The sequence below is a fragment of the Macadamia integrifolia genome, unplaced genomic scaffold, assembly GCF_013358625.1.
Source record: "Macadamia integrifolia cultivar HAES 741 unplaced genomic scaffold, SCU_Mint_v3 scaffold170, whole genome shotgun sequence".
NCBI classification, from domain to species: domain Eukaryota; kingdom Viridiplantae; phylum Streptophyta; class Magnoliopsida; order Proteales; family Proteaceae; genus Macadamia; species Macadamia integrifolia.
The window spans coordinates 394,371-418,674 of NW_024868316.1; the positions used below are offsets into that span (position 1 = coordinate 394,371).

The 24,304-nt window shown below is 37.8% G+C and overlaps 1 protein-coding gene and 1 long non-coding RNA gene across 10 annotated transcripts; both read right to left on the reverse strand.

Moving 5' to 3' along the window:
- Nucleotides 1-6,014: 6,014 nt before the first annotated feature.
- Nucleotides 6,015-9,174, reverse strand: LOC122064617. The gene is made up of 2 exons (XR_006135777.1): nt 6,445-9,174; nt 6,015-6,322 (listed from the first exon to the last, which is right to left on the reverse strand). It is a non-coding gene; the product is annotated as an uncharacterized LOC122064617 (long non-coding RNA).
- Nucleotides 9,175-13,855: 4,681 nt separating this feature from the next.
- LOC122064626 lies at nt 13,856-21,812 on the reverse strand. Of its 9 annotated transcripts, none has more exons than XM_042628365.1 (10): nt 21,693-21,788; nt 21,533-21,557; nt 21,328-21,402; nt 20,519-20,614; nt 20,188-20,284; nt 19,814-19,916; nt 16,470-16,551; nt 16,193-16,296; nt 15,783-15,909; nt 13,856-14,712 (listed from the first exon to the last, which is right to left on the reverse strand). In XM_042628365.1, exons 6-10 carry the CDS (start codon nt 19,852-19,854, stop codon nt 14,611-14,613), a joined length of 456 nt encoding a protein of 151 aa, XP_042484299.1. In that variant the 5' UTR covers nt 19,855-19,916; nt 20,188-20,284; nt 20,519-20,614; nt 21,328-21,402; nt 21,533-21,557; nt 21,693-21,788; the 3' UTR covers nt 13,856-14,610. The 9 variants fall into 9 exon arrangements, with proteins under 9 accessions (XP_042484299.1, XP_042484298.1, XP_042484297.1 ...); XM_042628364.1 differs by having other exon boundaries at nt 20,377-20,614; XM_042628363.1 differs by having other exon boundaries at nt 19,814-20,089; nt 20,521-20,614; nt 21,693-21,787.
- Between the last annotated feature and the right edge of the window lie 2,492 nt (nt 21,813-24,304).

Below are 24,304 nucleotides of genomic sequence, written 5' to 3' on the forward strand. Positions count from 1 at the left end.
AGTAGTCTTCTGGCATTCCCATGAGCTTTTTTGATCAAAACCTTTATTGGGTGCCAGTGCCACTCCAGCTTCTAATTCTTCATTACATTGTTTTCTTGGTTTATTACCACACATTTTGTATATAGTGGATCAAAAGGACCAAACCATCAAAGGGGTTGGTTTTGGTTTGACCCCAATTCAATTTTCGCTCAACTCTACCTAGCCTAAACCATACTTGGGCATTAATGGATGATTCTACTGGTTGGTTTTAAAAGTTTTCATAAAATCCAAATGACTTCCTATTCTATTATGGATTCTCTCTCCATATGGGATTTCATCGTCAATGAAATATTAATTACTTTAACTTGTGGTCTGGATAATGGTGGAATCCTATGCGAGGATGGTAACTTCTCTCTCCATGTAGGGAGCTGATCCAAACTCATGGCTTCCACCCTTTTTGTTTTCTTTTGGACTGATATTGACAATGACTGATCAAATTAGCTGGTTTGTTTGGAATCAATCTGTTGGGTACTGATTTTCAATACTATATATATGTATATATATTGAATCTTATTGGAGGAACATGACTCCCATAACCTTGGGAGTGTTCATTTTAGGAAGGAAAGTCCTAAAAGATGTTGATTATTAAATATGCTACTTATAATCAAACAGTAATTCTGTACATGTGGTATTCACATATGATGCTCCAAACCCTAAAGAGAACCCAAAAAAAAAAAAAAAATTTTGGGGTTAACTTGCTTCTTCACTTTATGATGAATTGACTCCACTTCACTCCACTCCACTCCACTCCACTCCACTCCAAGTTCTGTTGCCAGTGCCAAACCTCATCAGTTGTGTTGTAGGAGTAAATAAGTGCATCACTACATTATAGAGGATTCATATGTACCTTTTATATACGTCGTTACAATTGGCCAAGCATTCAACTTGAAATCACTTTGGGATCATAGAATTTTGTCTAGCTATAGCTCATCATGAAGAGATCTTCCTTGAACAAACCAGCTTAAGATTCTATGACAGCCTACCTCAAAATGTCTAAGTGGGTGGTGGACCCTTATGGAGGAGATCTTGTAGGACTGAACACAAATATTCCTCAACCAAGTTGACATGAATTTGTATAATTGCAGTTTCTAGGGGAATCATGTGTTGCAAAATTGTTGGGTTCCATCACATTGGCCCCTCCCAAAGTCTTATCAGGTCTGTCTGTGATTGGGTCTTAATACTCCTTTCTACATGGAGAACTGTCTGTCTCCCATTTTATGAGAGATTAAAACTGGTTCTTTTTATCACTCTAAAGGCCATAACTTTGGTTGGAAATATCTGGGTTTAGCCCTTCTTTTAGCTAAGATGTTTCATTATATTTGTGTGGAACAACTGTCTTTTTTTAGGAATTTCTTCAATCATTAATCCATGAAGGTTTACAACTTAGGAAGCAAAAGAAGATTCATTTTTTTATTTTTCTTTTTTGGGTTGAAAAGAAGTTTATATGTGGAGATTTTGTAAGTCACAATAAAGTGTTAAGAGGTGCAGTGATAACATGATGGAAAGATGATTTAAAGTTTAAAGAGAGTTTTAGATCTAGATAGAGAGAGAGAGAGAGAGAGAGAGAGAGAGAGAGAGAGAGAGAGAGAGAGAGAAGGAAAATGATTGTCACCGAGAATGGGAAGCAGAAAATACAAAGAGACCAGCGCACGAGTACACAAATGCCACTGGAATTCCCTTCCCAACCAACTAACCATCAAAAATCACACTACCTTTCTCCTCTTTGCAAGACCCAACTGAACACTTCCATTAGTTTGTCATAATTATTCTATTGTTCTCTCTCTCTCTCTCTCTCTCTCTCTCTCTCTCTCTCTCTCTCTCTCTCTCTCTCTCTCTCTGCGCATGCCTCATACTTTAAAACCCAAAATTAGCTCACCAACTCAGTATTCCAATGAGTCTTGAGTAGGGACAATCTGAGCAAATTCATTTTTACAGTGCTTACAGCAAGTACCACAAGGTCCACAACTAGCTAGCATTGCAGATGATAAAAAGAGGAGGGAAGGGACTAGGGAATACCATAAGTGGCCCCCCAGCACTACCCTATATGGCCTCCTTTCCACTTGTGTCTTCTCTGTTGCCACTTGTCTTCTCTCTCTCTCTCTCTCTTTCTCAAAATCCTAAACCCCACAATCTCTGGGACTTTAATCAAAATCCATTTGATTGAGTGTGTACCTTGGTCAAGTTCTTAACACCATTATCATAGTACCATTTTCTAAAAGAACTTATGGAAAGGAGAACTCTTTCCCCCCGGGTTCTCTTTTCTCCCTTTGTAGTTTTCTTTTGCTTCAGTGATTTTTATCTTCACCCCATGAAAAGAACTCAAGGAGAGGAGAAAATACTATAAACTGTCTACTTTAATTTGTGAATTTATATGTGTAGAAAATATTCTTTTGTTTTTAAGTTTAATTGTTCATTTAAAGATATTGAAATATTATTTGCTCATTTCATAAAAGTAGGTCTTTTTTTTTTATTTTTTCTCCCTAATAGGTAATTTGTATTCATATATATATATATATATATATAATAAGTACAAAACCCTGACGAGAGAAACACAATACTAAACAAAACAGCCAACTATTGGCTCTCATCCCACCTTCGGCATTGCCATCAACAGGATAATCCAGAGAAAAGCTCCTAAAAAATTAGTACATCACAAAGAAGTTGGTCCATCCTGAAGTGATGTCTACAGACCATCATCACTTAGGAAATTTTGTATAGATAGAGGCCACTCCGAGAGAGAAGTAGACACCTCATATTTTGTCGCATACTTAGCCAGATAATTCGTGATCGGGTTTGCTTCCCTTAAGCAATGAGTGATCTTTCATTCTACTCTATGCAGATATCTCTGGAGATTTAACTATTGTTCCCTGACAAACCAAGGCACCACTCCATTCGAAACCATCATAACCACCTCCACGAGTCACACTCAATCCAAAGCCTTGAGAAAGCACAATCCTTGGCCATCATAAGACCCCTCATCAAAACGTGTAAATCAGCCTCATAATCTGTAGTCATCCCTAGAAAAGATCTGAAATGACATATCACTTGCGCCCTATCAACTCTGAAAGTTGGTCTGGTTACAAGTTGCTAAACTAGTAGAAAATCTTTGCTACAGTTCTCTATTTCTAGATTTGAGAAAAATTGCCTAACGCACTTAATTGGTAGAATATGGAGAGTAAAAGCCCATCTTGGTAGAAGGTCTTGGGGTGTTAGTTTCTTAGGTGGTGCATATCCAAAATTTTGGTTTCAAATATCTTATCTTGAGATAATCAAGGTTAATAAGGGCCCTAACTGTTGCATTACATTGGGTGTCTTAATATAAACAATACACATTGCCATCCCAATGGGAATCGGATTCTTTCCCTGTTATTTTTCATGTTATCAGAGTAGACTCATTCATGATGTCTTCTTTGTGGTTTGTCCTAACTTTTTTGTGCCTTCTCTCATGATGATTGGGCTAAGGATGCTGACGACATACTTGTTTAATTTTGGGCCCTAATCTATTTCATTTGATAAGTTCAAAGACTTACCCCATTATCTCCCATTCAGGACCGATGTTGGTCCCTCGCTTGGGCTATTGCCTACCTATATTTGTTAGTCTTTATTACATGATTTGAGTATCTTCTTTTAACCTCCATTTGTCCTTACTATGAAACTTGGGTGTTATATAAATGGCTAAAAAAACCTAAGTTTCAAGCTTCTATTTGACAATTGAGGGGGACTATCATTTTGTTGAGAAAAGAGTTTGCTCAAGATACCCTTCATCAGATCCAACATATCTATTTAGTGTTCCATCAGGTGATTAACAATCTCACTTAAGGGACTTGTAGAAGTTAGTTTGATTGTCCTGATTTCTATGTTACAAGTGGGATATAATGTAATTACATGTGTTGGTGAAAACCTCATTTGAACGGTGAAATTTGGTATGCATACCAAAGGAAACTAGCCCATTTTCATTGTGCCACGTGGAATGATGATGTGATAATTCTGATTATTAAATAGAATAATACAATAGGCTGGATTAAGCATATATCAAATTATAAGGCGTACTTCAATCAAGAACCCTCCAACTTATTGGCATTGTATACCCAAGTATGTTCATACACATCTACACTAGTTTTACTACTACTCAAAACTCGAATTTGCTACATGGTAAACTTTGATAGGCTGATATTTTACATGTGAAAAAGAGACCTTCGGGTTTATCTATCTACAAAATTTGGGCCTCATATGATCTACCACGGTGCAAGTATTTAAGTTGCCTTTGTAAACTTATCAAGGCGGGCCGTTCAGGAAAGTTTTATTCATATAAACAATTCCCACAAACGTTCCAAATGCACACAGACTTGAATGCTATGACCCTATTTGTTGCAGAAAAGGGAAGGGAAAGGAAGTGAAATTAGTTTATCAAAGAGAAAGGGAAATTTTGTAATTATAAATTAAAATTCTTAATATATTTGATAATTATACTTTTCAAATGTAATTTTTATTTAATTTTTCATTTTAATCTCACTTTCCTTTCCTTTATTTCTCTTCTAACCAGATACAGCTAATGGGAATCCGATGCCCACAGGAGAAAAGGAGATGGGGGGATTTTTTTTTTTTTTTTGGGCCGGGGGGGGGGGGGTGGGGTGGGGTAGTGGTGTGAAAAGTATATTAATGTGTGTTTCGAATCTTTAACAATAATAGAAACATGATTGAGAACCTACAACTGGTAAACACACTTTGATTAAAAATGTTGTTTATATAAGATGCCTTCAGGTCCTCTTTCCTATTTGTTTTTTCTTGTCTACTTCTATCTGAGATGCCCACCAGGCCACCACCATTACAATTAAAACCAAAGATCTTTGAGCCATTACCTACCTACCCATCAGCAAAATATAATCAAAACCTTATCCATCCAACATTTCAATTGAGGAACTCATCCATCATTGCTTCCAAATCAATTTAGCATTTTAGCTTTATGCTCTGGTTAGTTAGTGAAGTAGAGCCAAAACTCTTTTTAAGTTCAGCTACTTTAACCAAGCAACCGCGAACCGAGCTCGTCACATAGTTTTATTAAGCTCAATTTGTATAGATAAATTATTTTTAATGTGTCAAATGCCCGAAGCACAGCCAAATTCTATTGCTAATTTACTCTTATCACAAGATATTGGCTAAATTAATTCATAAATTTTAGTGAAGCATAGATACCATACTCCATTGCTTTATCAAATTTTCCTTTATATGATGTTGTTGGCTTACAGGCTTGTACTGCAAGCATTGTGGAATAACCTAGGTCCAGGAAAGAGAATGTCATTTACTATTTAGGCTTCTGCATGAGGTAGTCTAGCAGCAACCCAGGGTCTCTTATTAGATGACGATCCAAATTATCTACTAATTCATCAGGCTTAATTTTCGAGTACACATGTGAATCGACGGAATTGTTCCTCATTGGAAGAAAAGTGTGTTGGCACCAATAAACATGCAAAAAATTATTTGACACCTTAAGGGGTGTCGATAAGAAAATCCCTTTAAAAAATTTATGCGCCAATGAAAGAAAACTGAATGATGAACGGTTAGGAATTAGGATCATGCCTTTGATGGTCTGAATTTGCTGAATAATGTTAAAAGGAGATTCAAGGAACCAACAAAATTGGTGGTGGGCCACACAGTACTATATTTGTGCTAAGATAGCACTATGAAGTAGTTATATAGCAAAATAAATAAATAAGTAAATTAAAGAAATAGTTTTTTAGAGAAATGAGATTCTTACTGAAATATAGGAATCTGAAAGCATAAAATGAATTTTCCTTGCAACCATTTAAGTGTGAGCCCATGCCTCAATTGATCAGCTGTCCCATTCTTAATATGTTAACAAAATTTTATTTCATATTATGGCAGAATGCCCCCTTTTTAAGCCTTCTATGCTTTTCTTGCTTTCCAAACCTGAACACAACTTTTTTCACTAACTTAAAAATAAAAAGTAATCCTAGTGATAATAAGAGAATATTCCACTGTTATTTATTTTTATTTTCTGTCCCAGTGAATAACTTGTTTCCTAATTCCTAGTTCAGATTACATGTTCCATGAGAAAAATAAAAACTAAAAGTGTTCTTCCTCCTGAAACTAAAGTTGGTAAAAGTTGAAAAAGCAGTAGTTCTCAAAAGAACTTACCACCAAGTCTAAGGAGAATATAATAATATAGAAGGCAAAAAGACTAGGTTTATTCCTTGAAATCGTCCTTATCGTCTGCTGGAGTTGGCCTGTTCCTCCAAAATACTGCAAGAGCACTCCCACCAAGCTGTAATAAAAGACCAAAATGGCAGGGAGAATATAATTAACTCCTAAAAGAAGATCAGTCAGTGAGGAAGTAAGAAATTTCTGGGATTGAGAAGGGGAATTTAACAAGTGTAAGAACCCTACCGCCATGCAAACAACACTGACAGCCGAAGGCACAGCAACAAGGGGATCCGTGAAGTGTTTTTGGGCAAGTAAAAATCCAAGTGCAGAGCTCTGCATGATTTGGGGGGGGGGGAAGCAAGGTCATTTTTGGATAACTGTTAACTCCAAAAGTGCAATCTCACTACCAACAACTGCACACAATCAATGGACCAAACATATCTTAGGCTGATTCAATTGAACAAGATGATTTCAACAGTACCATCATTTCAATTTATTTAACAGATTACAAAGATAAAGGAGAATGGCCTATTAAAACTGAAGCTTATTTTCCATAGTACCATTCTACAGAAACTCAATATAGTATCTACTGACTTCCCAGTTACATACTCTGACCAAAAGTAGAATTAGACAAGGTTGACCAATTCGAACTCCACCGCGGAAAAATACATACTTCCCATTTCCTCCTACACAGTACCTATTATCCATTATTCATTTTAGCCATATTTTATTATCATTAGTCAGAATATAATGAGAGAGCAACCCAGTGCACGAGGCCCCCGCCACTGCAGGGTCTGGGAGGGGCACATACCGCAGCCTTACCTCCTATTTCACAGGAGAGGCTGTTTTCAAGTTTTGAACCTGTGACTAACTTGTTGCAATCGTGCAACTTAACCGTTGCGCCACAGGCTCACCACTCTTGGTCAGACTATAATCTTGATAGGTAAAGATGCACAAAATTAATATAAAATAAAATAAACTATTATTTCATCTTATGCGTGTACACAACACCCAATCATGGTACTAGAGACAAACCAGCAAACCCAAATGCTAACATGACCTCCTATGAGGTCAACGTGATAAAAGTGAACAAAGGGAAGTAAGATGAAAGAAGAGAAAGATGAGGAGAAGAAGAAGAAAAGAGAAAGTGAGGGTGGAATGCTTGGGGAGAGAAATTGATTCTCTCCCCTATACTTACTACTTGAAAATGACATGCAGAATTGAGGCGGGCCTTGGCACAATGGTTAGGTTGCTCCATTGCAACCTAGTGGTTGGGGTTTGAGTCGGGAAACAACCCCTCTGTGAAGCAGGGGTAAGGCTGAGTACATTATGCCCCTCCCCCAGACCCCTAGTGGCGGGAGCCTTGTGCACTGGATATGCCTTTTTTGGAATGAAATGTAGAATTACATCAATAGCCCCCATACTAACATAAGAACAACTAGGGAGGTTACAAGGTAAAAATACAAGCTTATAACAAAGTCCCCTTAATACCCTTATTACATGAACTCCAACACTTCCCCTCAAAGTCGAGAATAGATGTCATACATGCCCAACTTGCTCAATAGGGTACTAAGCTGAGGAGATTTAATCCCTTTTTGGTGAAAATATAGGCCAAATGGTCTCATGTCTTCACAAAAGGAGTGCAGATGTAGCCAGAGTTAATTTTCTCTTTAATGACATGTTGATCCACCTCAACGTGCTTTGTTTGACCATGTTGCACAAGATTGTGCACCCTTGTTATCAAAACAAAGTTGCATAGATCTCTCAGTATCAAATCCCAATCCTCGGACCAACTTTTTCAACCAAAGAAGTTCGCATATTCTTTAAGTCATGCCTCTAAATTTTGCCTCTGCATTTGATTAGCCACAATAGTTTATTTTTTACTTCTCTAGGTAACCAGGTTACCACCAACAAATGTACGGTATCCTAATGTAGACCTTCTATCGAAAATAAATCCTGCCCAATCAGCATCAATGTAGCCTTTAATCCTCAAATGGTTGTGTCTGGTATGCAATAGCCCTTTGTCTTGGACTAGACCTCAAGTACCTGAGGATGTGATACATAACATCCAAATGCCCACTCTTGGGAGCATGCATAATCGACTCAGTACCTCAACAACTTCAGTGATATCAAGACGAGTCAGATAAAGATATATCGGCTTCTCCACTAACCTATGATACTCCCTTGAATCAGTTAGGGCCAGTTTACAACTTTCACTTAACTTGTAATTTTGATCAATAGGTGGTTTTTCTAGTTTATAGACCAATAATCTTATTTCTTTCAACGAATCCAACATAAACTTCCTTTGAAAAATATTTATTCCCTTCTATGATTGACACTACACTACACAAGAAAAAATACAATGGTCCAAGGTCCTTAATCTCAAATTGTTGAGCTAGGTAAGACTTTAAGACTATCTCTTCTTGATCATCTCCAATAACCACAATGTCATCCACAAAGACAATTAGTATTGTAATGGTACCATTACCATGCCAGGTAAATAGAGTATGATCAGCCTGTCTCTTGGTGTATCCATTATTCAGAATAGCTTGTCTAAACCTCTCAAATGAAGCCTTTGGGTCTATTTAAGACCATATAGAGCTTTCTTACGATGACAAACTTTCGTTCAGCTAGGGAAACTTGAAGCCTAGAGGGGTTTGCATATATACTTCCTCTTACAAGTCACCATGGAGGAATACATTCTTCACATTCAACTGACACAATGGCCAATGTCGATTGGAAACCAATGATAAAAGGCTCTTGTCAAATTATTTTTAGCCACAGGGGCAAATGTCTCTTGATGGTCAATTTCATACATTTGACTATATCGTTTGGTCCACAACCTGGACTTATATCTCTTAATAGTGCCATTTGATCTGTACTTGATTAAGTAGACCCATCTACATCCAACTGGGGCTCTCCCCTTTGGAAGATCGACAAGCTCCAAGTACAATTCTTCTCGAGGGCCATCATTTTCTCACTCATAGTTTCCTTCCAAATTAGATTAGATATGGCCTTGGGCCCTCGAGGACAGGAGTCGAGCAAAAATCACTAAGAAAAACAATGGCTATAGAAGTGATTGCATATCTTGGTAGGTCTTCCTCTCTCGTCTTGTATAAACAAGTAACTCTTTCTCCTTGTCAATCTTCTCAACGTTAGGTTCCCCTTGAATGGTCTAATACATCAACAACATCCAAACCTATATGTTTTCCTGATGCAGATATGGCTGCCCTTTCTTGGTTGGACCAGCATGACCGGCTTTGGAAGCCAAGAGCCAAGAAGAACCGGTCTAGCCCAGGGTTTTGGTCCAACAAGGGTTGGAAATAGAATTAGTAGTTTACTTAGTATTTTATTTCATGCTTTTAGTTTCCAGACTTGAACGTAGGAGTAGGATTTATTTCCTTGCTTTGGTTTCCTTTTTATAGTTGTTTCCTAGTTTAGGCTAGTTTCCATTCCAGTTACGTTTCTAATTTCATATTCCTATTTTCCTATATATTAGTTGTAATCGATTGAAGTTTTGGAGAGTTATTTGATTATTGAATGAATATTTGAGTGTGATCCTCCTTTTCCCCATCTCTACTTTGATTTCCCCTCCCTTCCCTAAGGTTCTCTATCAACTTGGTATCAGAGCCGAAAGATCCCATTCCTTCCCACATCTTTCTTCTCCCCTTCCCCATCTCTGTTTCAGCTCTACTGAGACTGAGAAAAAAAAAAAAAAAAAGAGAGTCGAGGTCGAAGTCGGAGAGCAGCAGAGAGAGCGATAGCAGAAAAGAAAAAAAAAAAACCCCAAACCCTCCCTGCCCTCGGCCTTCTCTGTTCCTTCCGGCAGCACCACCTGCCCTCCGCCTTCTCTGTCCCTTCCGACAGCAGCCGCCGCCTCCTCTCTGTGTCCGACGGCAAAGAAAAAAGAGAAAAAGAATCGAGAAGAAAGAAAAGTCGAGAAGAGAGAGAGATAGAAGCTAGAAGAAGAAAGAAGAAGACGAAGAAGAAGAGAGAGAGCAAAGAACACACCTGGTTCGGAGCCTTCTTGATTGATTCAAACTCCATCTCCATCCTCTCCACCGCTGGTTTGAACTTGACCTCCATCCCCAAATCTGGTTTGAAGTCCTCCCTGGTCACACTCTTCGTTGGGAGTCCATTTCCCGCCTCAAGTTTCCTAAGGATCCACCGCTGGTTGTCGAACTTCCCCAAGCTTCCGCCATTTTCTCCTTCGGTTTTCTCTGGTTTCGACTCTAAGAAGGAAGAAAACTCCCTTTCCTCTGTCACTATTTTGAATTTCTAAAACCCACCCCCACGATTCCCCTTTTGTTCCTTTTTTTTATTTATCTTTTATTTCCTAAAATACCCCTTCCTTTCTCCTTTATTCCCCTTTTGTCCCATATATTTTTATTTCCAAATCAAACCCCTATCCCACACGTGACTGACATACCTTTTTGTGGTTTAATTTGAACTTCCAAAGAAAAAAAATATTTTACTATTCTGTCCCTACCCTTTAAGCTTCCAGTTATTTACTATTCTACCATTATTCTTTGAGTGCTATTTTGTTACTCATCACCATGGTAGCCAATAGTGAAGTTGTTCAACAGCTGAATTCCTATAAAGGAGAAACTGATGCAAAATTTGATGCTCTCACTAATATGGTCACGTCCCTAAAGACAATGGTGGAATCTATGCAAGTTTCTATTGATCGTTTGGTGGCCGCAGATAAAGAAAAGAGTCTCATTCAGTCTGGAGATTCTTCCAATACCACTCCACAGGATCTGCCAGTAACACCACCACATCATACACCACCACCACCACCTCCACCACCATATGGGACTGGGAGACATGATGATGGAGCAGAAAGAGCAGCAAAACTGGATGTCATTGATTTTTATGGAGGCAATAATCCAGAATTGTACCTTGACTGGATTCACAGTTTAGATACATTCTTCAGATGGTACGGGTTGACTGAGGCTTGAAAGATCCTATTTGCAGAGGCCAAACTGAAAGGCACGGCTCGAGTCTGGTGGATCAAGTAACAACAACAGAACCGAACCCGAGGCATTGGTTTGGTCAATACTTGGGCTGAAATGTATGAAGTCATGAATCGGCGATTCTTGCCTTCTGATTACAAGCAACGCATGCATCTCAGGTTTGCACAGTTGAAACAAGAGAATTTGACCGTTGAAGAGTATGTTGCTAGATTTTATTATTTGGCCACTCGTTCTGACTTTGAGTGGGATGAAGAAGTCTTAGTGGCCCAATTTCGCAATGGTTTGCACCCTCAACTTAGTGCTGCCCTTGCATCTAGTCGACTACCTACAATGGAAGACGCCGTACAAGTAGCATATCAGGTTGAGGAAAGTCTGAAACGCCCATACAACTGGAGAAATTTTGCAGATACTTTTTCTCGAGGTACTAGTTCCGTTTGGCAACAGTCTCCTACCCAAGAGAGGTCATCTAGCAAGCCACAGGCAAGTGCTACATCTATGGCTTCTTCACGACCTAGTCGGCCGTATTCTCCACCTCGACATGTTTCTGAAATGTCATCTTCACGGCCTACTCGCCCATATTCACCCCCTCGGCGTGGTTCAGATAAACCTTCTGATTCTTCAAAATTTACAGTTCGGTGCTACTCATGCCATGGATTTGGACATATTAGTGCCCAATGTCCCAGCCGTTTGGTTGCTTTTATTGATAAGGATTCTCCTATACCATATATTCCCGAAGAACTTGGTTCTGACACAGTCGATTTAAGAGAAGAGCGTGCAACAGGTGAAGTCAATGACACTCTCAGTGACGATGACCAACATCCTTTTTATGTCATTCGTCATGTGTTGACCACTCAAAAGGCCACTGAAAATGAAGATTGGCGCCGCAGTAGTATTTTTCAGACTCGTGTGAAGTGCAATGATCAGTTGCTAACCTTGGTCATTGATGGAGGCAGTTGCACTAATGTTGTCTCTGAAGACGCTGTTCGTAAGCTGGGATTGAATACAGAACCACATCCTAATCCTTACAAGGTTGCTTGGGTGAACAACACTAATCTCAAAATCACAAATAAGTGCTTGGTCACATATTCTATTGGTGGATTTAAGGATACAGTCCAATGTGATGTCCTCCCTCTGAAGGTGTGCCATATCCTTCTTGGTCGACCTTGGTTGTTTGATAAGAAAGTACAGCATTGTGGCTATGCCAATACCTATGCCTTCAAGCATGCCAACAAGACTATGAAGTTTCATCCTGCCAAAGATCTCCCTGAAATTAAGCTCAAGAAGATGGTGGGATCGTTCCTCATTCAGCGTATTCCTTCAGACGGTCTCCTCGGTCCTTTCCCTAACTCGACGGAGTCGAGTTCTTTTCAGAGGAGGAGAGTTGATGCAGATACGGCTGCCCTTTCTTGGTTGGACCAGCATGACTGGCTTTGGAAGCCAAGAGCCAAGAAGAACCGGTCCAGCCCAGGGTTTTGGTCCAACAAGGGTTGGAAATAAAATTAGTAGTTTACCTAGTATTTTATTTCATGCTTTTAATTTCCAGACTTGAACGTAGGAGTAGGATTTATTTCCTTGCTTTGGTTTCCTTTTTATAGTTGTTTCCTAATTTAGGCTAGTTTCCATTCTAGTTAAGTTTCTAATTTCATGTTCCTATTTTCCTATATATTGGTTGTAATCGACTGAAGATTTAGAGAGCAATTTGATTATTGAATGAATGTGTGAGTGTGATCTCCTTTTCTCCATCTCTACTCTGATTTCCCCTCCCTTCCCTAAGGGTTCTCCATCAATCCCATATATGGCCCATGAGTGCTGGTTCAATGGGAATAACTTGGACAGGCTTGGACTGCTTCATTCTCCATCGATCTACATCACTTCTCTAATTTCTTTAAGAGAGCCCATTCAAGGTTCAAGATCTCGATCTAGACACAGGTTTTGCTGAGCAAAAATACCAAGACCTCGGCGAGATCTCATTGTGATCTGGTATTTTTTGCTCAGTCATCTCGGTGCCCATACTGGCTTTTTAGCCTCCTGAAACTTGTCAATTAGCCTATTTTAGGCCTTCTAAACATAGTGGAAACCTCAATTTTCTAAAAATCAAACCCAAAATGGTACTTTGACTTCAGACCCTTCACCCTAGGCTATTCCCCAATAAAAACAAACAATTATTGACCATGTTTCTATGGGAAAAATGGTTTTGAGAAGAAATGGATCTCCAAAGGTTGATGATGAAGTGATAATCTCCAATCTCCAAGTGTTGAAGTTGTTAATCTACATTGTAGACGAGAGACTTGGCTAGAAAAATCACCAAAAGCTCACTTTTTCTTCATAGTAGGGCGAGATAGGTGAGAGATTTCGAGTTATGTCGAGTTGAGAGTCGAAATTATGTATATAACGCATGTGACTTTGTCTCGAGTTAAGTCGAGTCGAGACCGAGATATTCACCGAGATCTTGATCGAGATATTGTACATTTCATATATCACATGTGCTCTCATCTCACCAAGCTAAAAAATGAGTTAACGAGTTCACGCGAGATCTTGAACCACGAGCCCCTTACAACTATAGGATATGGGTTCTTCCCATCCATCCTACATCAAAGCATTTTACAGACAGCTTCCACTCACATGAAAATTCAATTAGCGCACAGTGTTCTTCCTATCTTGCTGGGTTGTGTTTCTCCTTCTTTTTTTTTTTTTTGTTAGACAGATCCTTGTAGCCGACCCCATTAAGTTGGGATAAGGCTGAGTTTGTCGTCGTCGTTGTTGTTGTTGTTCTAACATCTACAAGATTAGAACCTAAGGAGCAACAATCAGTCAAATTTGACAGAAATTGGAGTATACATTTTCTATAGTTTATAAAAATTCTTAAAAGGTTTATAAATCTTTTCTCCAATCTTGTTCTGAACCAACTAATCAAACATGTTACGCATTTTCCAAAATACAATTGCAATGTGTTATCATTCCATACAAAAGGAGGACGAAAAGACTATTTACTTGGGTCATCCTCTTATAGGTCAGCACATATTATTCCATCTCATTAAGCTTTTTCAATGGGGAAAAGGCAATAGTCATTCACATGAGTCCCGAGTAAAAACTAAATGATTGGTTTTAAAGTGAAAGGAGAATACTCATTGTCTTTTTACATTTTAGACCTGATTCTCAAGAGAATGAACATGAGTGAAGTTAGATTTTCTAATGATAGAATAGGCATTTTGCCTGTAAATATATTCCATGAAAATTAACTAACTCCTAAAATGTCCTAACTCCTAAGCATCTTAAACTGTTGGACCCTTTAAGCATCTTTAAGATTTAACAGTTGATATTGCATATGCCTGAGTGAAAGACAGATTGCTTACGTATGCAAGAGCTTTGGTAGCAAGAAGTCAATGATAATTAACCTGAACAAGAAATTAATAAATCTGCCATTTCCATGAGTTTAATACCTTGTGACTGCACCCATTGAACGTCCCCAAAGGCCTATGCATGAAGTTTGTTTGTTGCTTCTAAGGTAAGACACCACAATTTTAAGGTCGTCTTTCTGATAGATATATGGACAGCCAGAGAAAAAACATTTTAGAATTTCCATAGGCTATGGAAGAAAGAACAAAAAGTAAGAAATTTATGATGCAGATAAGTCACTTAATAGGCTTATTTTATTGGAAATAAGCATTGGGTTGGGTTATGTATGTGTTGGGTCTTTGATCCTATGGGTTTTCTTAGTAATGGGCCTAAAATATGTGTAGAGTTGGAAAACGAAATTTAATTCATTAGTTTAGTTAGAGTCTATTTTCTTTGTTATTTTAGTTTCCTAGTCAGTTTAGATTTCCCAATTAGTTAAGGATTGGGTTAGGCCTTTCCTTTTTAGTGTTTGAGTCTTCTATATAAGTTTGTAAAGGGCTATAGCATTGAACAGGAATTTGATTAAATGAAAGTTTATTTTTGTTGTTTGCAAAATTATTCCTCGAGAAAGGATGATCATCACTTGAGATAACTAAGGGTGAGAGACCTAGGCTGAGATATCCATTCCCCTACCTCCATTCTTCCCTTCATTCTTCATTTTTCTGTTTTATTCATCCTATCTATCCGAATCTGATTTTTATTGAATGTATTAAAGATCCTACCTAGGATTGGATCACTTCTAAAACAGAAAAATAGAGAATGAAGGGAAGAATGGGGGTAGAGGAACAACTATCTCAGCCTAGGTCTCTCACCCTCAGCTATCTCAACTGATGATCATCATTTCTTAGGGACTAATTTTGCAGACAGCAAAACTAAACTTTCTTTCAATCAAATTCGTGTCCAATGTTGGAGCCCCTTAAACTTATATAGAAGACTCAAAGCAGACTCAAACACTAAAAAGGAAAGGTCTAACTCAATCCTTAACTAATTGGGAAACATAAACTGACTAGAGAACTGAAATAACAAAGAAAATAGACGCAAAATAGGACTCTAACTAAACTAATGAATTAAATCTCATTTTCCTACTTTCTACCCATATTTTAGGCTTATTACAAAGAAAACCCATAGGATTAAAGGCCCAACACATACATAACCCAACCCAAGGCTTATATTATTAAGTGACGTATCTGCATTAACTTATCAACAAACCTCATGCCAACCAAGACTGACATAATCGCCATCAGATAAGCCTGAACCCGAAAAATCAAGAGTGAAGAGCGTAATATTTGAGGGAAGAAGGACTACAGCAGCCTCATTTGCATCTGCTCGACATCCACTGATTGGTCAATGAAAACGAAGAAGCAACTGTCAGTCACTTCATAGGCTACATAACATTACAAACTGAAACAGGTGAATCCATAAAGGGGAGGGGGTGGGAAGGGGACAAAGCACCGAATAAATTGGAAGATTTGTTCAGTAAGATCACCACCAGAGGTAATTCATGCACGTGTACAGGAACTTATACAGTTATGTAGCTAAGCAAGATAAATTTAATTTCTAAAGAAATTACTCTTCAAAAAATTCCCTCAAGAAATTCATCCATGAGAACCAAAATAAACCTGTTGCCATGACAGTAAATAACACATGGAAGAGGAGTGTCTTCGGGGAAAGGAGATGGCACATAATGACTGCACTTCAAGGCATGGCCCTTTCCATTCCTGAGCTGTTAAAAATATCAAATAGCAGATGGTCCTAAGTCAGTGACCACAAGGAAGGTGCACGCTGATAAGCTAAGACAAAAATACAAAGCCTAGTAAAGGAAACCTGAAACAATTGTACGTTAAATCACTAACAAGTACAAACGACAGAATTTCAGTAAGTGATCTCCATACTTGCCTCCAAGTCCAGCCTCTTGTATCTTCTGCCTGCAAGAGTGAAATCTACTTCCCACAAATACTGGTCTGGATTATACTCAGCCCTGTAAATCCAACATATAACATCAAAAGTGAAAAATAAGAGGAGATTCAAAAGGCATTAACCAATAATATTAATATTCAAACTCGGAAAAACATAGTAAGTAGTTATGTTCATTTACAACAAGAGGGAAAGAAATGGTATGCCTTCTGTTATAATAAGAATTCTGTTTTTGGGGTGCTGGTTGTCACAATGTTTGTGAGAAACAGATGATAGCACCAGACATATTTGCCACTGGCATAGCCTGTGAACTAAATAATGCAAAAGGCGTGATGTGTATTTCATTTGAAATTTGAAACTCTGATGTAGATCAATGGGATAAGCCTGTCCAGATTTTGTTCTCATCGATCCAGTGTTGGTGGATCCATATGCTGATTTATGTAAAGCATGTATAAAGCCCATAATCCAGTTTAGATTCTTCCCTTTTGTAGCCATCGAACCAACTGGATTTAAAGAGGAGATTTTTCTTCAGATTTAGTGGGCCCCATGGCCAGTTGAGTGGAGAAGATTTGAAAGGTGTTAGGAGTTATCGATCAAGGGGCTCACACACTGTTCACGTCAACAGTATTCACGGTTACTGTTCACATGAACAGTAACTCGTTAAGAGTAACATTATGTTTTTTCCTTTTTACGTCATTTATGTCCTTTATGCCCTTGTCAGGGTTTTGTCATGATTATATATTGAATGAAGTGGGCAGTCTAAACAACAGTTGTGACTCCCAAGGTTACAGCATCTCTTTTCTCTTCTCTTTCTCTTTTTTATTATTTACAGAAGGTTTACCAGCTCATGGGGGACCCATCCTTGCCTTGCCTTGCATGGAGAACAATATTGGAGCAGTTGCTGTTTGCATGAAAAACGATCTATTTTCTATTTTGATAATTTCTGTTCAGTGGTTTCTTCTTTATTTACTTTCTATTCTTGTTAGTTCCTATTTAGTAGCTGTCAGCTAGATTTTAGTTGCTATTCAGATGTAATCTTAGCTTAGGATAGTTTCAATTCCATTCTAATTTCATTGGATTGTAATACGTAATCCCACACCCGGGGGGGGGGGGGATTCAATAAATAAAGGTAGGGGTCTCCAAACACCCCACGGTTTATATAAATGAAAAAAACTGGTTTTTTAACCATGAAGCTCTGAGAGGCAGTAGAGTAGGAGAGAGTCCTATGTGAGGTGAGAGGCCTAGGGTGCGAGTAAGAGACTCAAACCCTTATCTTCCTTCATCTATTTCTTCCCCCAATTACGCTACTTTCTTTTTCCTTGTTAAACCAGCAACCTCAAGCATCAGTGAAGCATTCAAAGGTCCAATTATCAGTACTGGAGTGGTTGAAGATCAGCCCATCGAGTCCAGTTGAAAGAAGACTTGAAGATCCCAGTTTCACCCCTTGTGGCTCCTTGTTATTGAAGATTCTGCAGGGCTTTTCGAGTGGCTGTAGCTTTGATCCACCCAGCCAATACAGCCCAGATTTTGTCAATACATTACCCTCATTGAACCTTTCCTTCAGGAGTAAATCAAGTCCAATCCATGGTCAGGTTTGATTATATCTGTGATTTTCAAATCTGAACTTAACCTTCTAATTCCGAGGCCAATTGATATCTCAGAGCATTCTAGCCATAAGCTCCTGCCCTTGACTGGAACATCAGTTTCATCTAAGCAACCTAGTTGCTATTTCTGGTGGCTGCTTAACTTCTGGTAATTTGGTTTGTTTCAGGCTCTGCGATAGACCTTAAATTGTTACCTTCAGTTTCTATTGTTAAAGTTCTTGCCGTAACCTGCTAATATTGTCAGTATATTACTCTATTGATCCCCCTGTAGAGTTGGTTCTAAGTTGAACCGGTTCTACATTAAACTCCCTCAATGCAATCTGCTAACCTAAAAGTAAGTCCAGATGCAAACCACAGGTAGATTGTAGGATTAATCTTTAGGAACAGAATAGGTAGATTTTAAATAACTCAAAACTGAGCAATCAGATAGGTCTTTAATCCAGGTCAAAGGACATTACGGAATAGGGTAATAAACCCTAAAATTATGGTTCCAAATTCCAATCCAACAATTGGATCTGGAGTTGTAGCACTGACTAGAAGATAGGAACTTTCCAAATCAGATTTAGAAGCCTGTATAGAAACTCAAATTTGGTAGTTAACAGAAATAAAAAGGATCAAATAATAACATAGGATAGCTTTAGTAACTAAGAAGGACAAATTAGTAAGTGAGATTGCAAAATAGTAACTAGCAAAAAATAGAAAATGCAAGTATGTTGCTGCCACAGGGCATCAAAGAGGACGGCAGTGTACTGCCAACAAATAGGGAATCGATGGATTGATTTGGTGACTATTCCAGCACTAAGATACAATCTGAAACTAAGAAGACACTAACAGTAGTTAGTGCAGTGGACAGAATAATACTTAGACTATCAAAACAGAATGGTAAACTGATATGTGCAAGAATGAGGAAAACAAAATCTGAATGCACAAGGATGGAGAAATCAGAAACTGATCTAAAAAAAATGTGGAAGAAAGAAGGATATGGACTAGGCCTCTCACCTAGAATTTGACTAGCAACTCACCAGTCCAATTTGGACTCCCACCAAGGTTGTCGTTGCATATCACAAGAGCAAAGTGCATCTCAAAGAAAATCACAGTAAAGAGCAATAAGTTTTGTCAAAATCGTTGGGGTAGTATGATCCCCCTACTCCTTTATTCACAAATGAGAATAAAGCGGGAAGAAAATGAATCTGAATCTAGTGTACAATCCACCAAAACCCCTCCACCTTGATAAAATGTTATATTTACCTAACTCAACAACATAAACATGTATGAATTCCATTCAAGCAAAACAGAAATTCGGAGCATACATAATCAAAGCAATTTTTTTTTTCTTTAATTTCACGTTTGTTTGTCAATTGAATAAAATTCCACCCTTCTTAACGAAACATGCTTCAACCATAAGAAACCATGTCTCAGGCATATCCAAAATTGGTATTCTTGACAGTGTATCAATTTTCATGAATGTCATAGTGTTGCCCAAATAATTAGATGAACATATTTCATTTTATTTAAAACTTGCCTAGAAAATGCAGACTAATGTTTCATTATGTTACTACTCTTAATATTTTCAATAGAAAAATAAAACCAGAAGCTTAGAGTTTCCAGCAGATTAATTTAAAATAAACAGAATATATTCTATATTGAATTTAAAATTTTAGAGACACGGAAAGAAAGAAGAAAAAAAGGGGTAATGGAATGAAGTTAGCAAAGGATACATACCTTGGAGGCCGAATCACGAAATTGATGAACTGATCAATCATCTTAACAAGACATCACTCAGTCACTCCACCTTGAAAAGTATAACGAAAATGCATGGGAGTGTCTGAGAAATAGAGAGTTCAATCATTCACCATTTTCACATCCGAAGCCCCTCCCAAGTCCCAGCAATATGACACTGTCCAAGGATATAGCTCTTGAACGTAAAGCTATCTGTTGTTGGATAATCCTCTACTATAAATACATCTTAAACCCCCACAAATTCCCAATTCACAATGTCTGAAACTCCAGATACGTTCAGAGAAAGCAGGCATCGTCACATGTTAGACCTCAGATCTTCACAGTCCACCCAGTCAGAAAGCATAAGTCACATTTACCTTGTCAAAGATCCTCAAGAATCTCCAGAACCTTGTCATTCAAACTCTTATTATCCAAAGTTCCGAACTAAAGCCAGAGCCGTATCAAACAATCAATCTGAACAAATCATCACATTTCCACTCAATATCACGCCATAATAGATCGAATACGATGATTTTCCAACAGACGAGCTAAAATTCAAAGCTAACCTAAATCATAAACACGAATGCCCAAAGTTTGATGCATGTCGAACCAAGGAAATATATGGAATTTATCACTTCATCTCCAGATTTAAAACCAGCAGGTTAAGAGAAAAAAACCACGAGAATGCCCCCTGAATTAAACACACACACCGTGAAACGTCTCGAAACTCCAGTCGATAAACACCTCGCCCACATCAAATTCCTTCCTCTGTCCTGGAAATCTTCACGGACCCTCCAAGTAGCCCTACAAAGTATAAGTCAAAGCAAAACCATTCCATTATCAAAGGGGAAAAAAAAAGGAATATATATGAAAAGAGAAAAAAGGGAACCCCGATGATATGAGTGTTCATGTGAATAGGAAGAACAGAACGAAAGGCGAAAAGGGAAGCTTCCAAGACTGCTTTAATGGATTTTACATGGACAAGTAATTACTTATATAATTGTAGATGCGGTGCAAAAGACTAGGGTTTTTTTTTTCACATCATCGAAAAAATATATTACGAACTGAATGCAGGAGTTGGCGGGGACGACAAAATGAGCTTCCACCACTCCAAAACACGAAAACAACAGAAGAACCAGCGGTTTAGGACATGAAATACAACCTGGACAAATCCTGTACAATTTCATCAATGTATACTTATCAAAATCTGTTTAGATGCTCTTCTCCACCTCTGATTACTTGTACATTAACAATAGTTAGATTTTGGTATGACAAAGGATGCGCTCTCTTTACCAATGCCACCCCCAATGGGATTCATTAAAATAATTACAATAATCTAACGAACACAAGTTACTGCAATGATTTTTGCTGAAGAACAAAGAGCAATGGAATGAAAAATTGAAGAGATTGGCCAATTTAGGGTTTAGGGAAACAAAAAAAATAAAAAAGAAACGACTCAAAAAGGATGCTTTTAGGTCACACACAGAGATGAGCAAGGTAGAAAACAGGAGCCTTACTTGATCAGTTGAAATTTCCGAAAATAGCCACCGAATGATGCTTGAGATTCACTGCTCCTCAAACGATTTTCGTTCCTAGGTTTTATGCAGAAAAAAACTCCTAATGAAAGAACCGAAGAAGAAGATGATGATGAAGGAGAGTAGCAGAAGAAGAAAGAGAGAAGAGAAGGAAGAATGGAGAAATGTCGGAAGAGATATGACATACCCACCGAATGATGCTTGAGAAAATACTGTTCCACAAGCGATTTTCGAACCCGGGTTTTACGCAAAAAATACCCAAATGAGAGAACCGACGAAGAAGAACATGAAGGAGAGTAGCAGAAGAAGAAGAGAGAGAGAAGAAAAGGAAGAATCGAGTCGCATACCTTCATGTATTGCAGAGAACCAGGGCCTGGTTTCTCTCCCCTCCGTGCGCAAAGAACCAGGAAAGAGTTTCGCTAGTGTCGTGGAGCCTTCAAATTATCGGGGACAAATTTTACGGTTGCGTTTGGTAGTTATTAAAAAAAAAAAAAAATGTTTCTATCGTTTTTTCATATTTTTTAGAATAAGAAAAATATAATTTTCGTGTCCGTTTTCTTTTTTTTCTTTTTCGTTTTTTTGAAGAACTGGGAAAAAAAAATAAGAGAACAGAAAATGTTGAAACTTTTTTTTTTTTTAAACATAGTTGGACATTTCCTGTTTCTCTTGTTTTTTGTTTTTACATAGCAAATGAAAGGATCTATTTTCTTGTTTTTGAAAAACATAAAAATGTCAAAAATGTTTTTTTGAATGACTACCAATCACAGCCTTATTAGACATCTTTATTTCTAGTATAAGATTTTTTATTTTTTCTATTAGAGGAATAGACAGCTTCATCATACTTTAGATTGATACCTTCCATGACTACTTTTTTTTACTTGGCCTCTTATGGTGGCCATGTTATCCGTTGCAACAATTTAGACTTGGTTTCTTATTCCTTAGTTATGGGAGATCTTGGTTATGTATCAACAATTGACAAGCTTTCAAACAATACTCCAAATACTAGCAGAATCATCATTGTAAATTCAAAGGTACATCCCTACCCCAAGCTTCATCATGAGAGAAGTAAGAATTCTTTTGGTTGCCTTCAATGTTGAGAAACAGGATAACTCATAAGACTAAATATGTTGCCAACCCTACTAGTGTGAATTTCAATATGCATAACACTGGTTTGACCTGAAATTAGAGAGTGATAAGAGTGAGAGATATGTTTAAATGAGTTCAACCATTGAAGAACTTAGGCAAGTCAACAAGGAATTTATCACCCATCAAAGCCTTGAGGGTGGTATGTGATCTTGCATTAGAGATGTATTTGAATTGCATATGGTCTTATATTTATTTATCTTTGTTTTTTGTTCTTATCCGCTTTGTCTTTGTCCAGCAATGATTGATATGATTGTCCTAAAATTTAATTGATGTGGGGAAAGTGTTCAGAAAATATATTGACCTAAACATGTATGCAGACTTGGACATGGATTCTGACATCTACGATTCAATTTTTAAGCATATCTCAGTAGGACAAACTGTCAGATTCAAGAACAAACGTGTGTTTGATAATGGACTTGTTTTTGAGGTGGTAAATGATTTTACCATATATCAGTTTTATGGTTAGGATGTACTAGATGTAATCAAATTACAAGTTTATGATCTTAAAGTTAGCCATAGTCAGGTGGATAAATATTCTATGAATGACTACCCCAATGACATTGTCTATAGAGAATAGCTTAATTCCACAGTTGATGGTATTACCCAGAGAGAGCAGACTGGTGCTGGAATTCATATGGAAAAAATAGCAATGTAAGGCTATGAATGGTGCTACAAGTAGTGGTAGTGATTCTATTGGTAGTGCTTCTGCTACTACTATTGCTATTGATGGAGGAAATCTTCTACTAATGCTATTGATAATGTTGTCAATGGAAGAGCTACTAGTACATGTGTTGCAAATTGTACTGACTTGATAAGGGGCTCTGAAGTGTTGAAGGCAATTAGTAACAGTACTGCTAATTCTGAAGAACCATTCCATAGTTCTCATCCAGTCAGTTCCGATGAAGATTGGGGTCAATAGAGTGGAGATAATGTTGATGGTGAAGTGCGAGGGAAGAAAGTAAGTCTAATGGGAATGATTTTGAAAGGGAGTATGAGGGAATTAGTGGTGATAGCTAGGGTGCTATATGTCAATCTGATTCTGAAAATGATGTTGGTGTTGTTGGTGATGTTAACAAAGTACAGTTTGAAGAATGGGCTATATTTACATATTGAACCATTTTAGGGCACATCCCCATGATTTTGTGATTCATGAAGGTTTTCAGATTATGAGACTGAAAATTGAGAAACCTAAGGTAACTGTTATATGTAAGAAAAATGTTTATATATGGAGAGTACATGCATCGCGAACAGAGGATGGAAGAACATATATGGTTTAGACATTTAATCGCAAGCATTCATGTATTAAATACTTAAAAAATCACAGTGTTACATCGAAGTTGATAGCTGAGAAGCTTGATCTTCAACTTAAGTCTAATCTAGACTTAACTGTGAATGCAATGACTGCTTATTTGAGAGCAAATTACATAATTGATCTCACATATATGAGAGTGAATATTGTGTGTATACTGCATAGGGCACGTAATATGACCATAGAAATGAATGTAGGAAAATATAATCTGTCAAATTCACAATTACCCAATTATAGTGATTTGGTTTTAGAGAAAATTCTTGGGAGTGCTTTCAAGTTGTAGTATGGTGAGAGACAAGACATGAGAGATAATCCTAAGTTTAAGAGGATGGTTGTCGCTTTTAAACCATGCAAAGAAGGTCTCACTAAAATTGTAGACAATTTATTGGCCTTGATGGCTACCACCTCAAGGATAGATATGGTGGAGCGCTATTGATAGTTGTTTCTATTGATGAAAACAATGCTTTGTATCATGTTGCTTACGGTGTTGTTGAAGTTGAATGT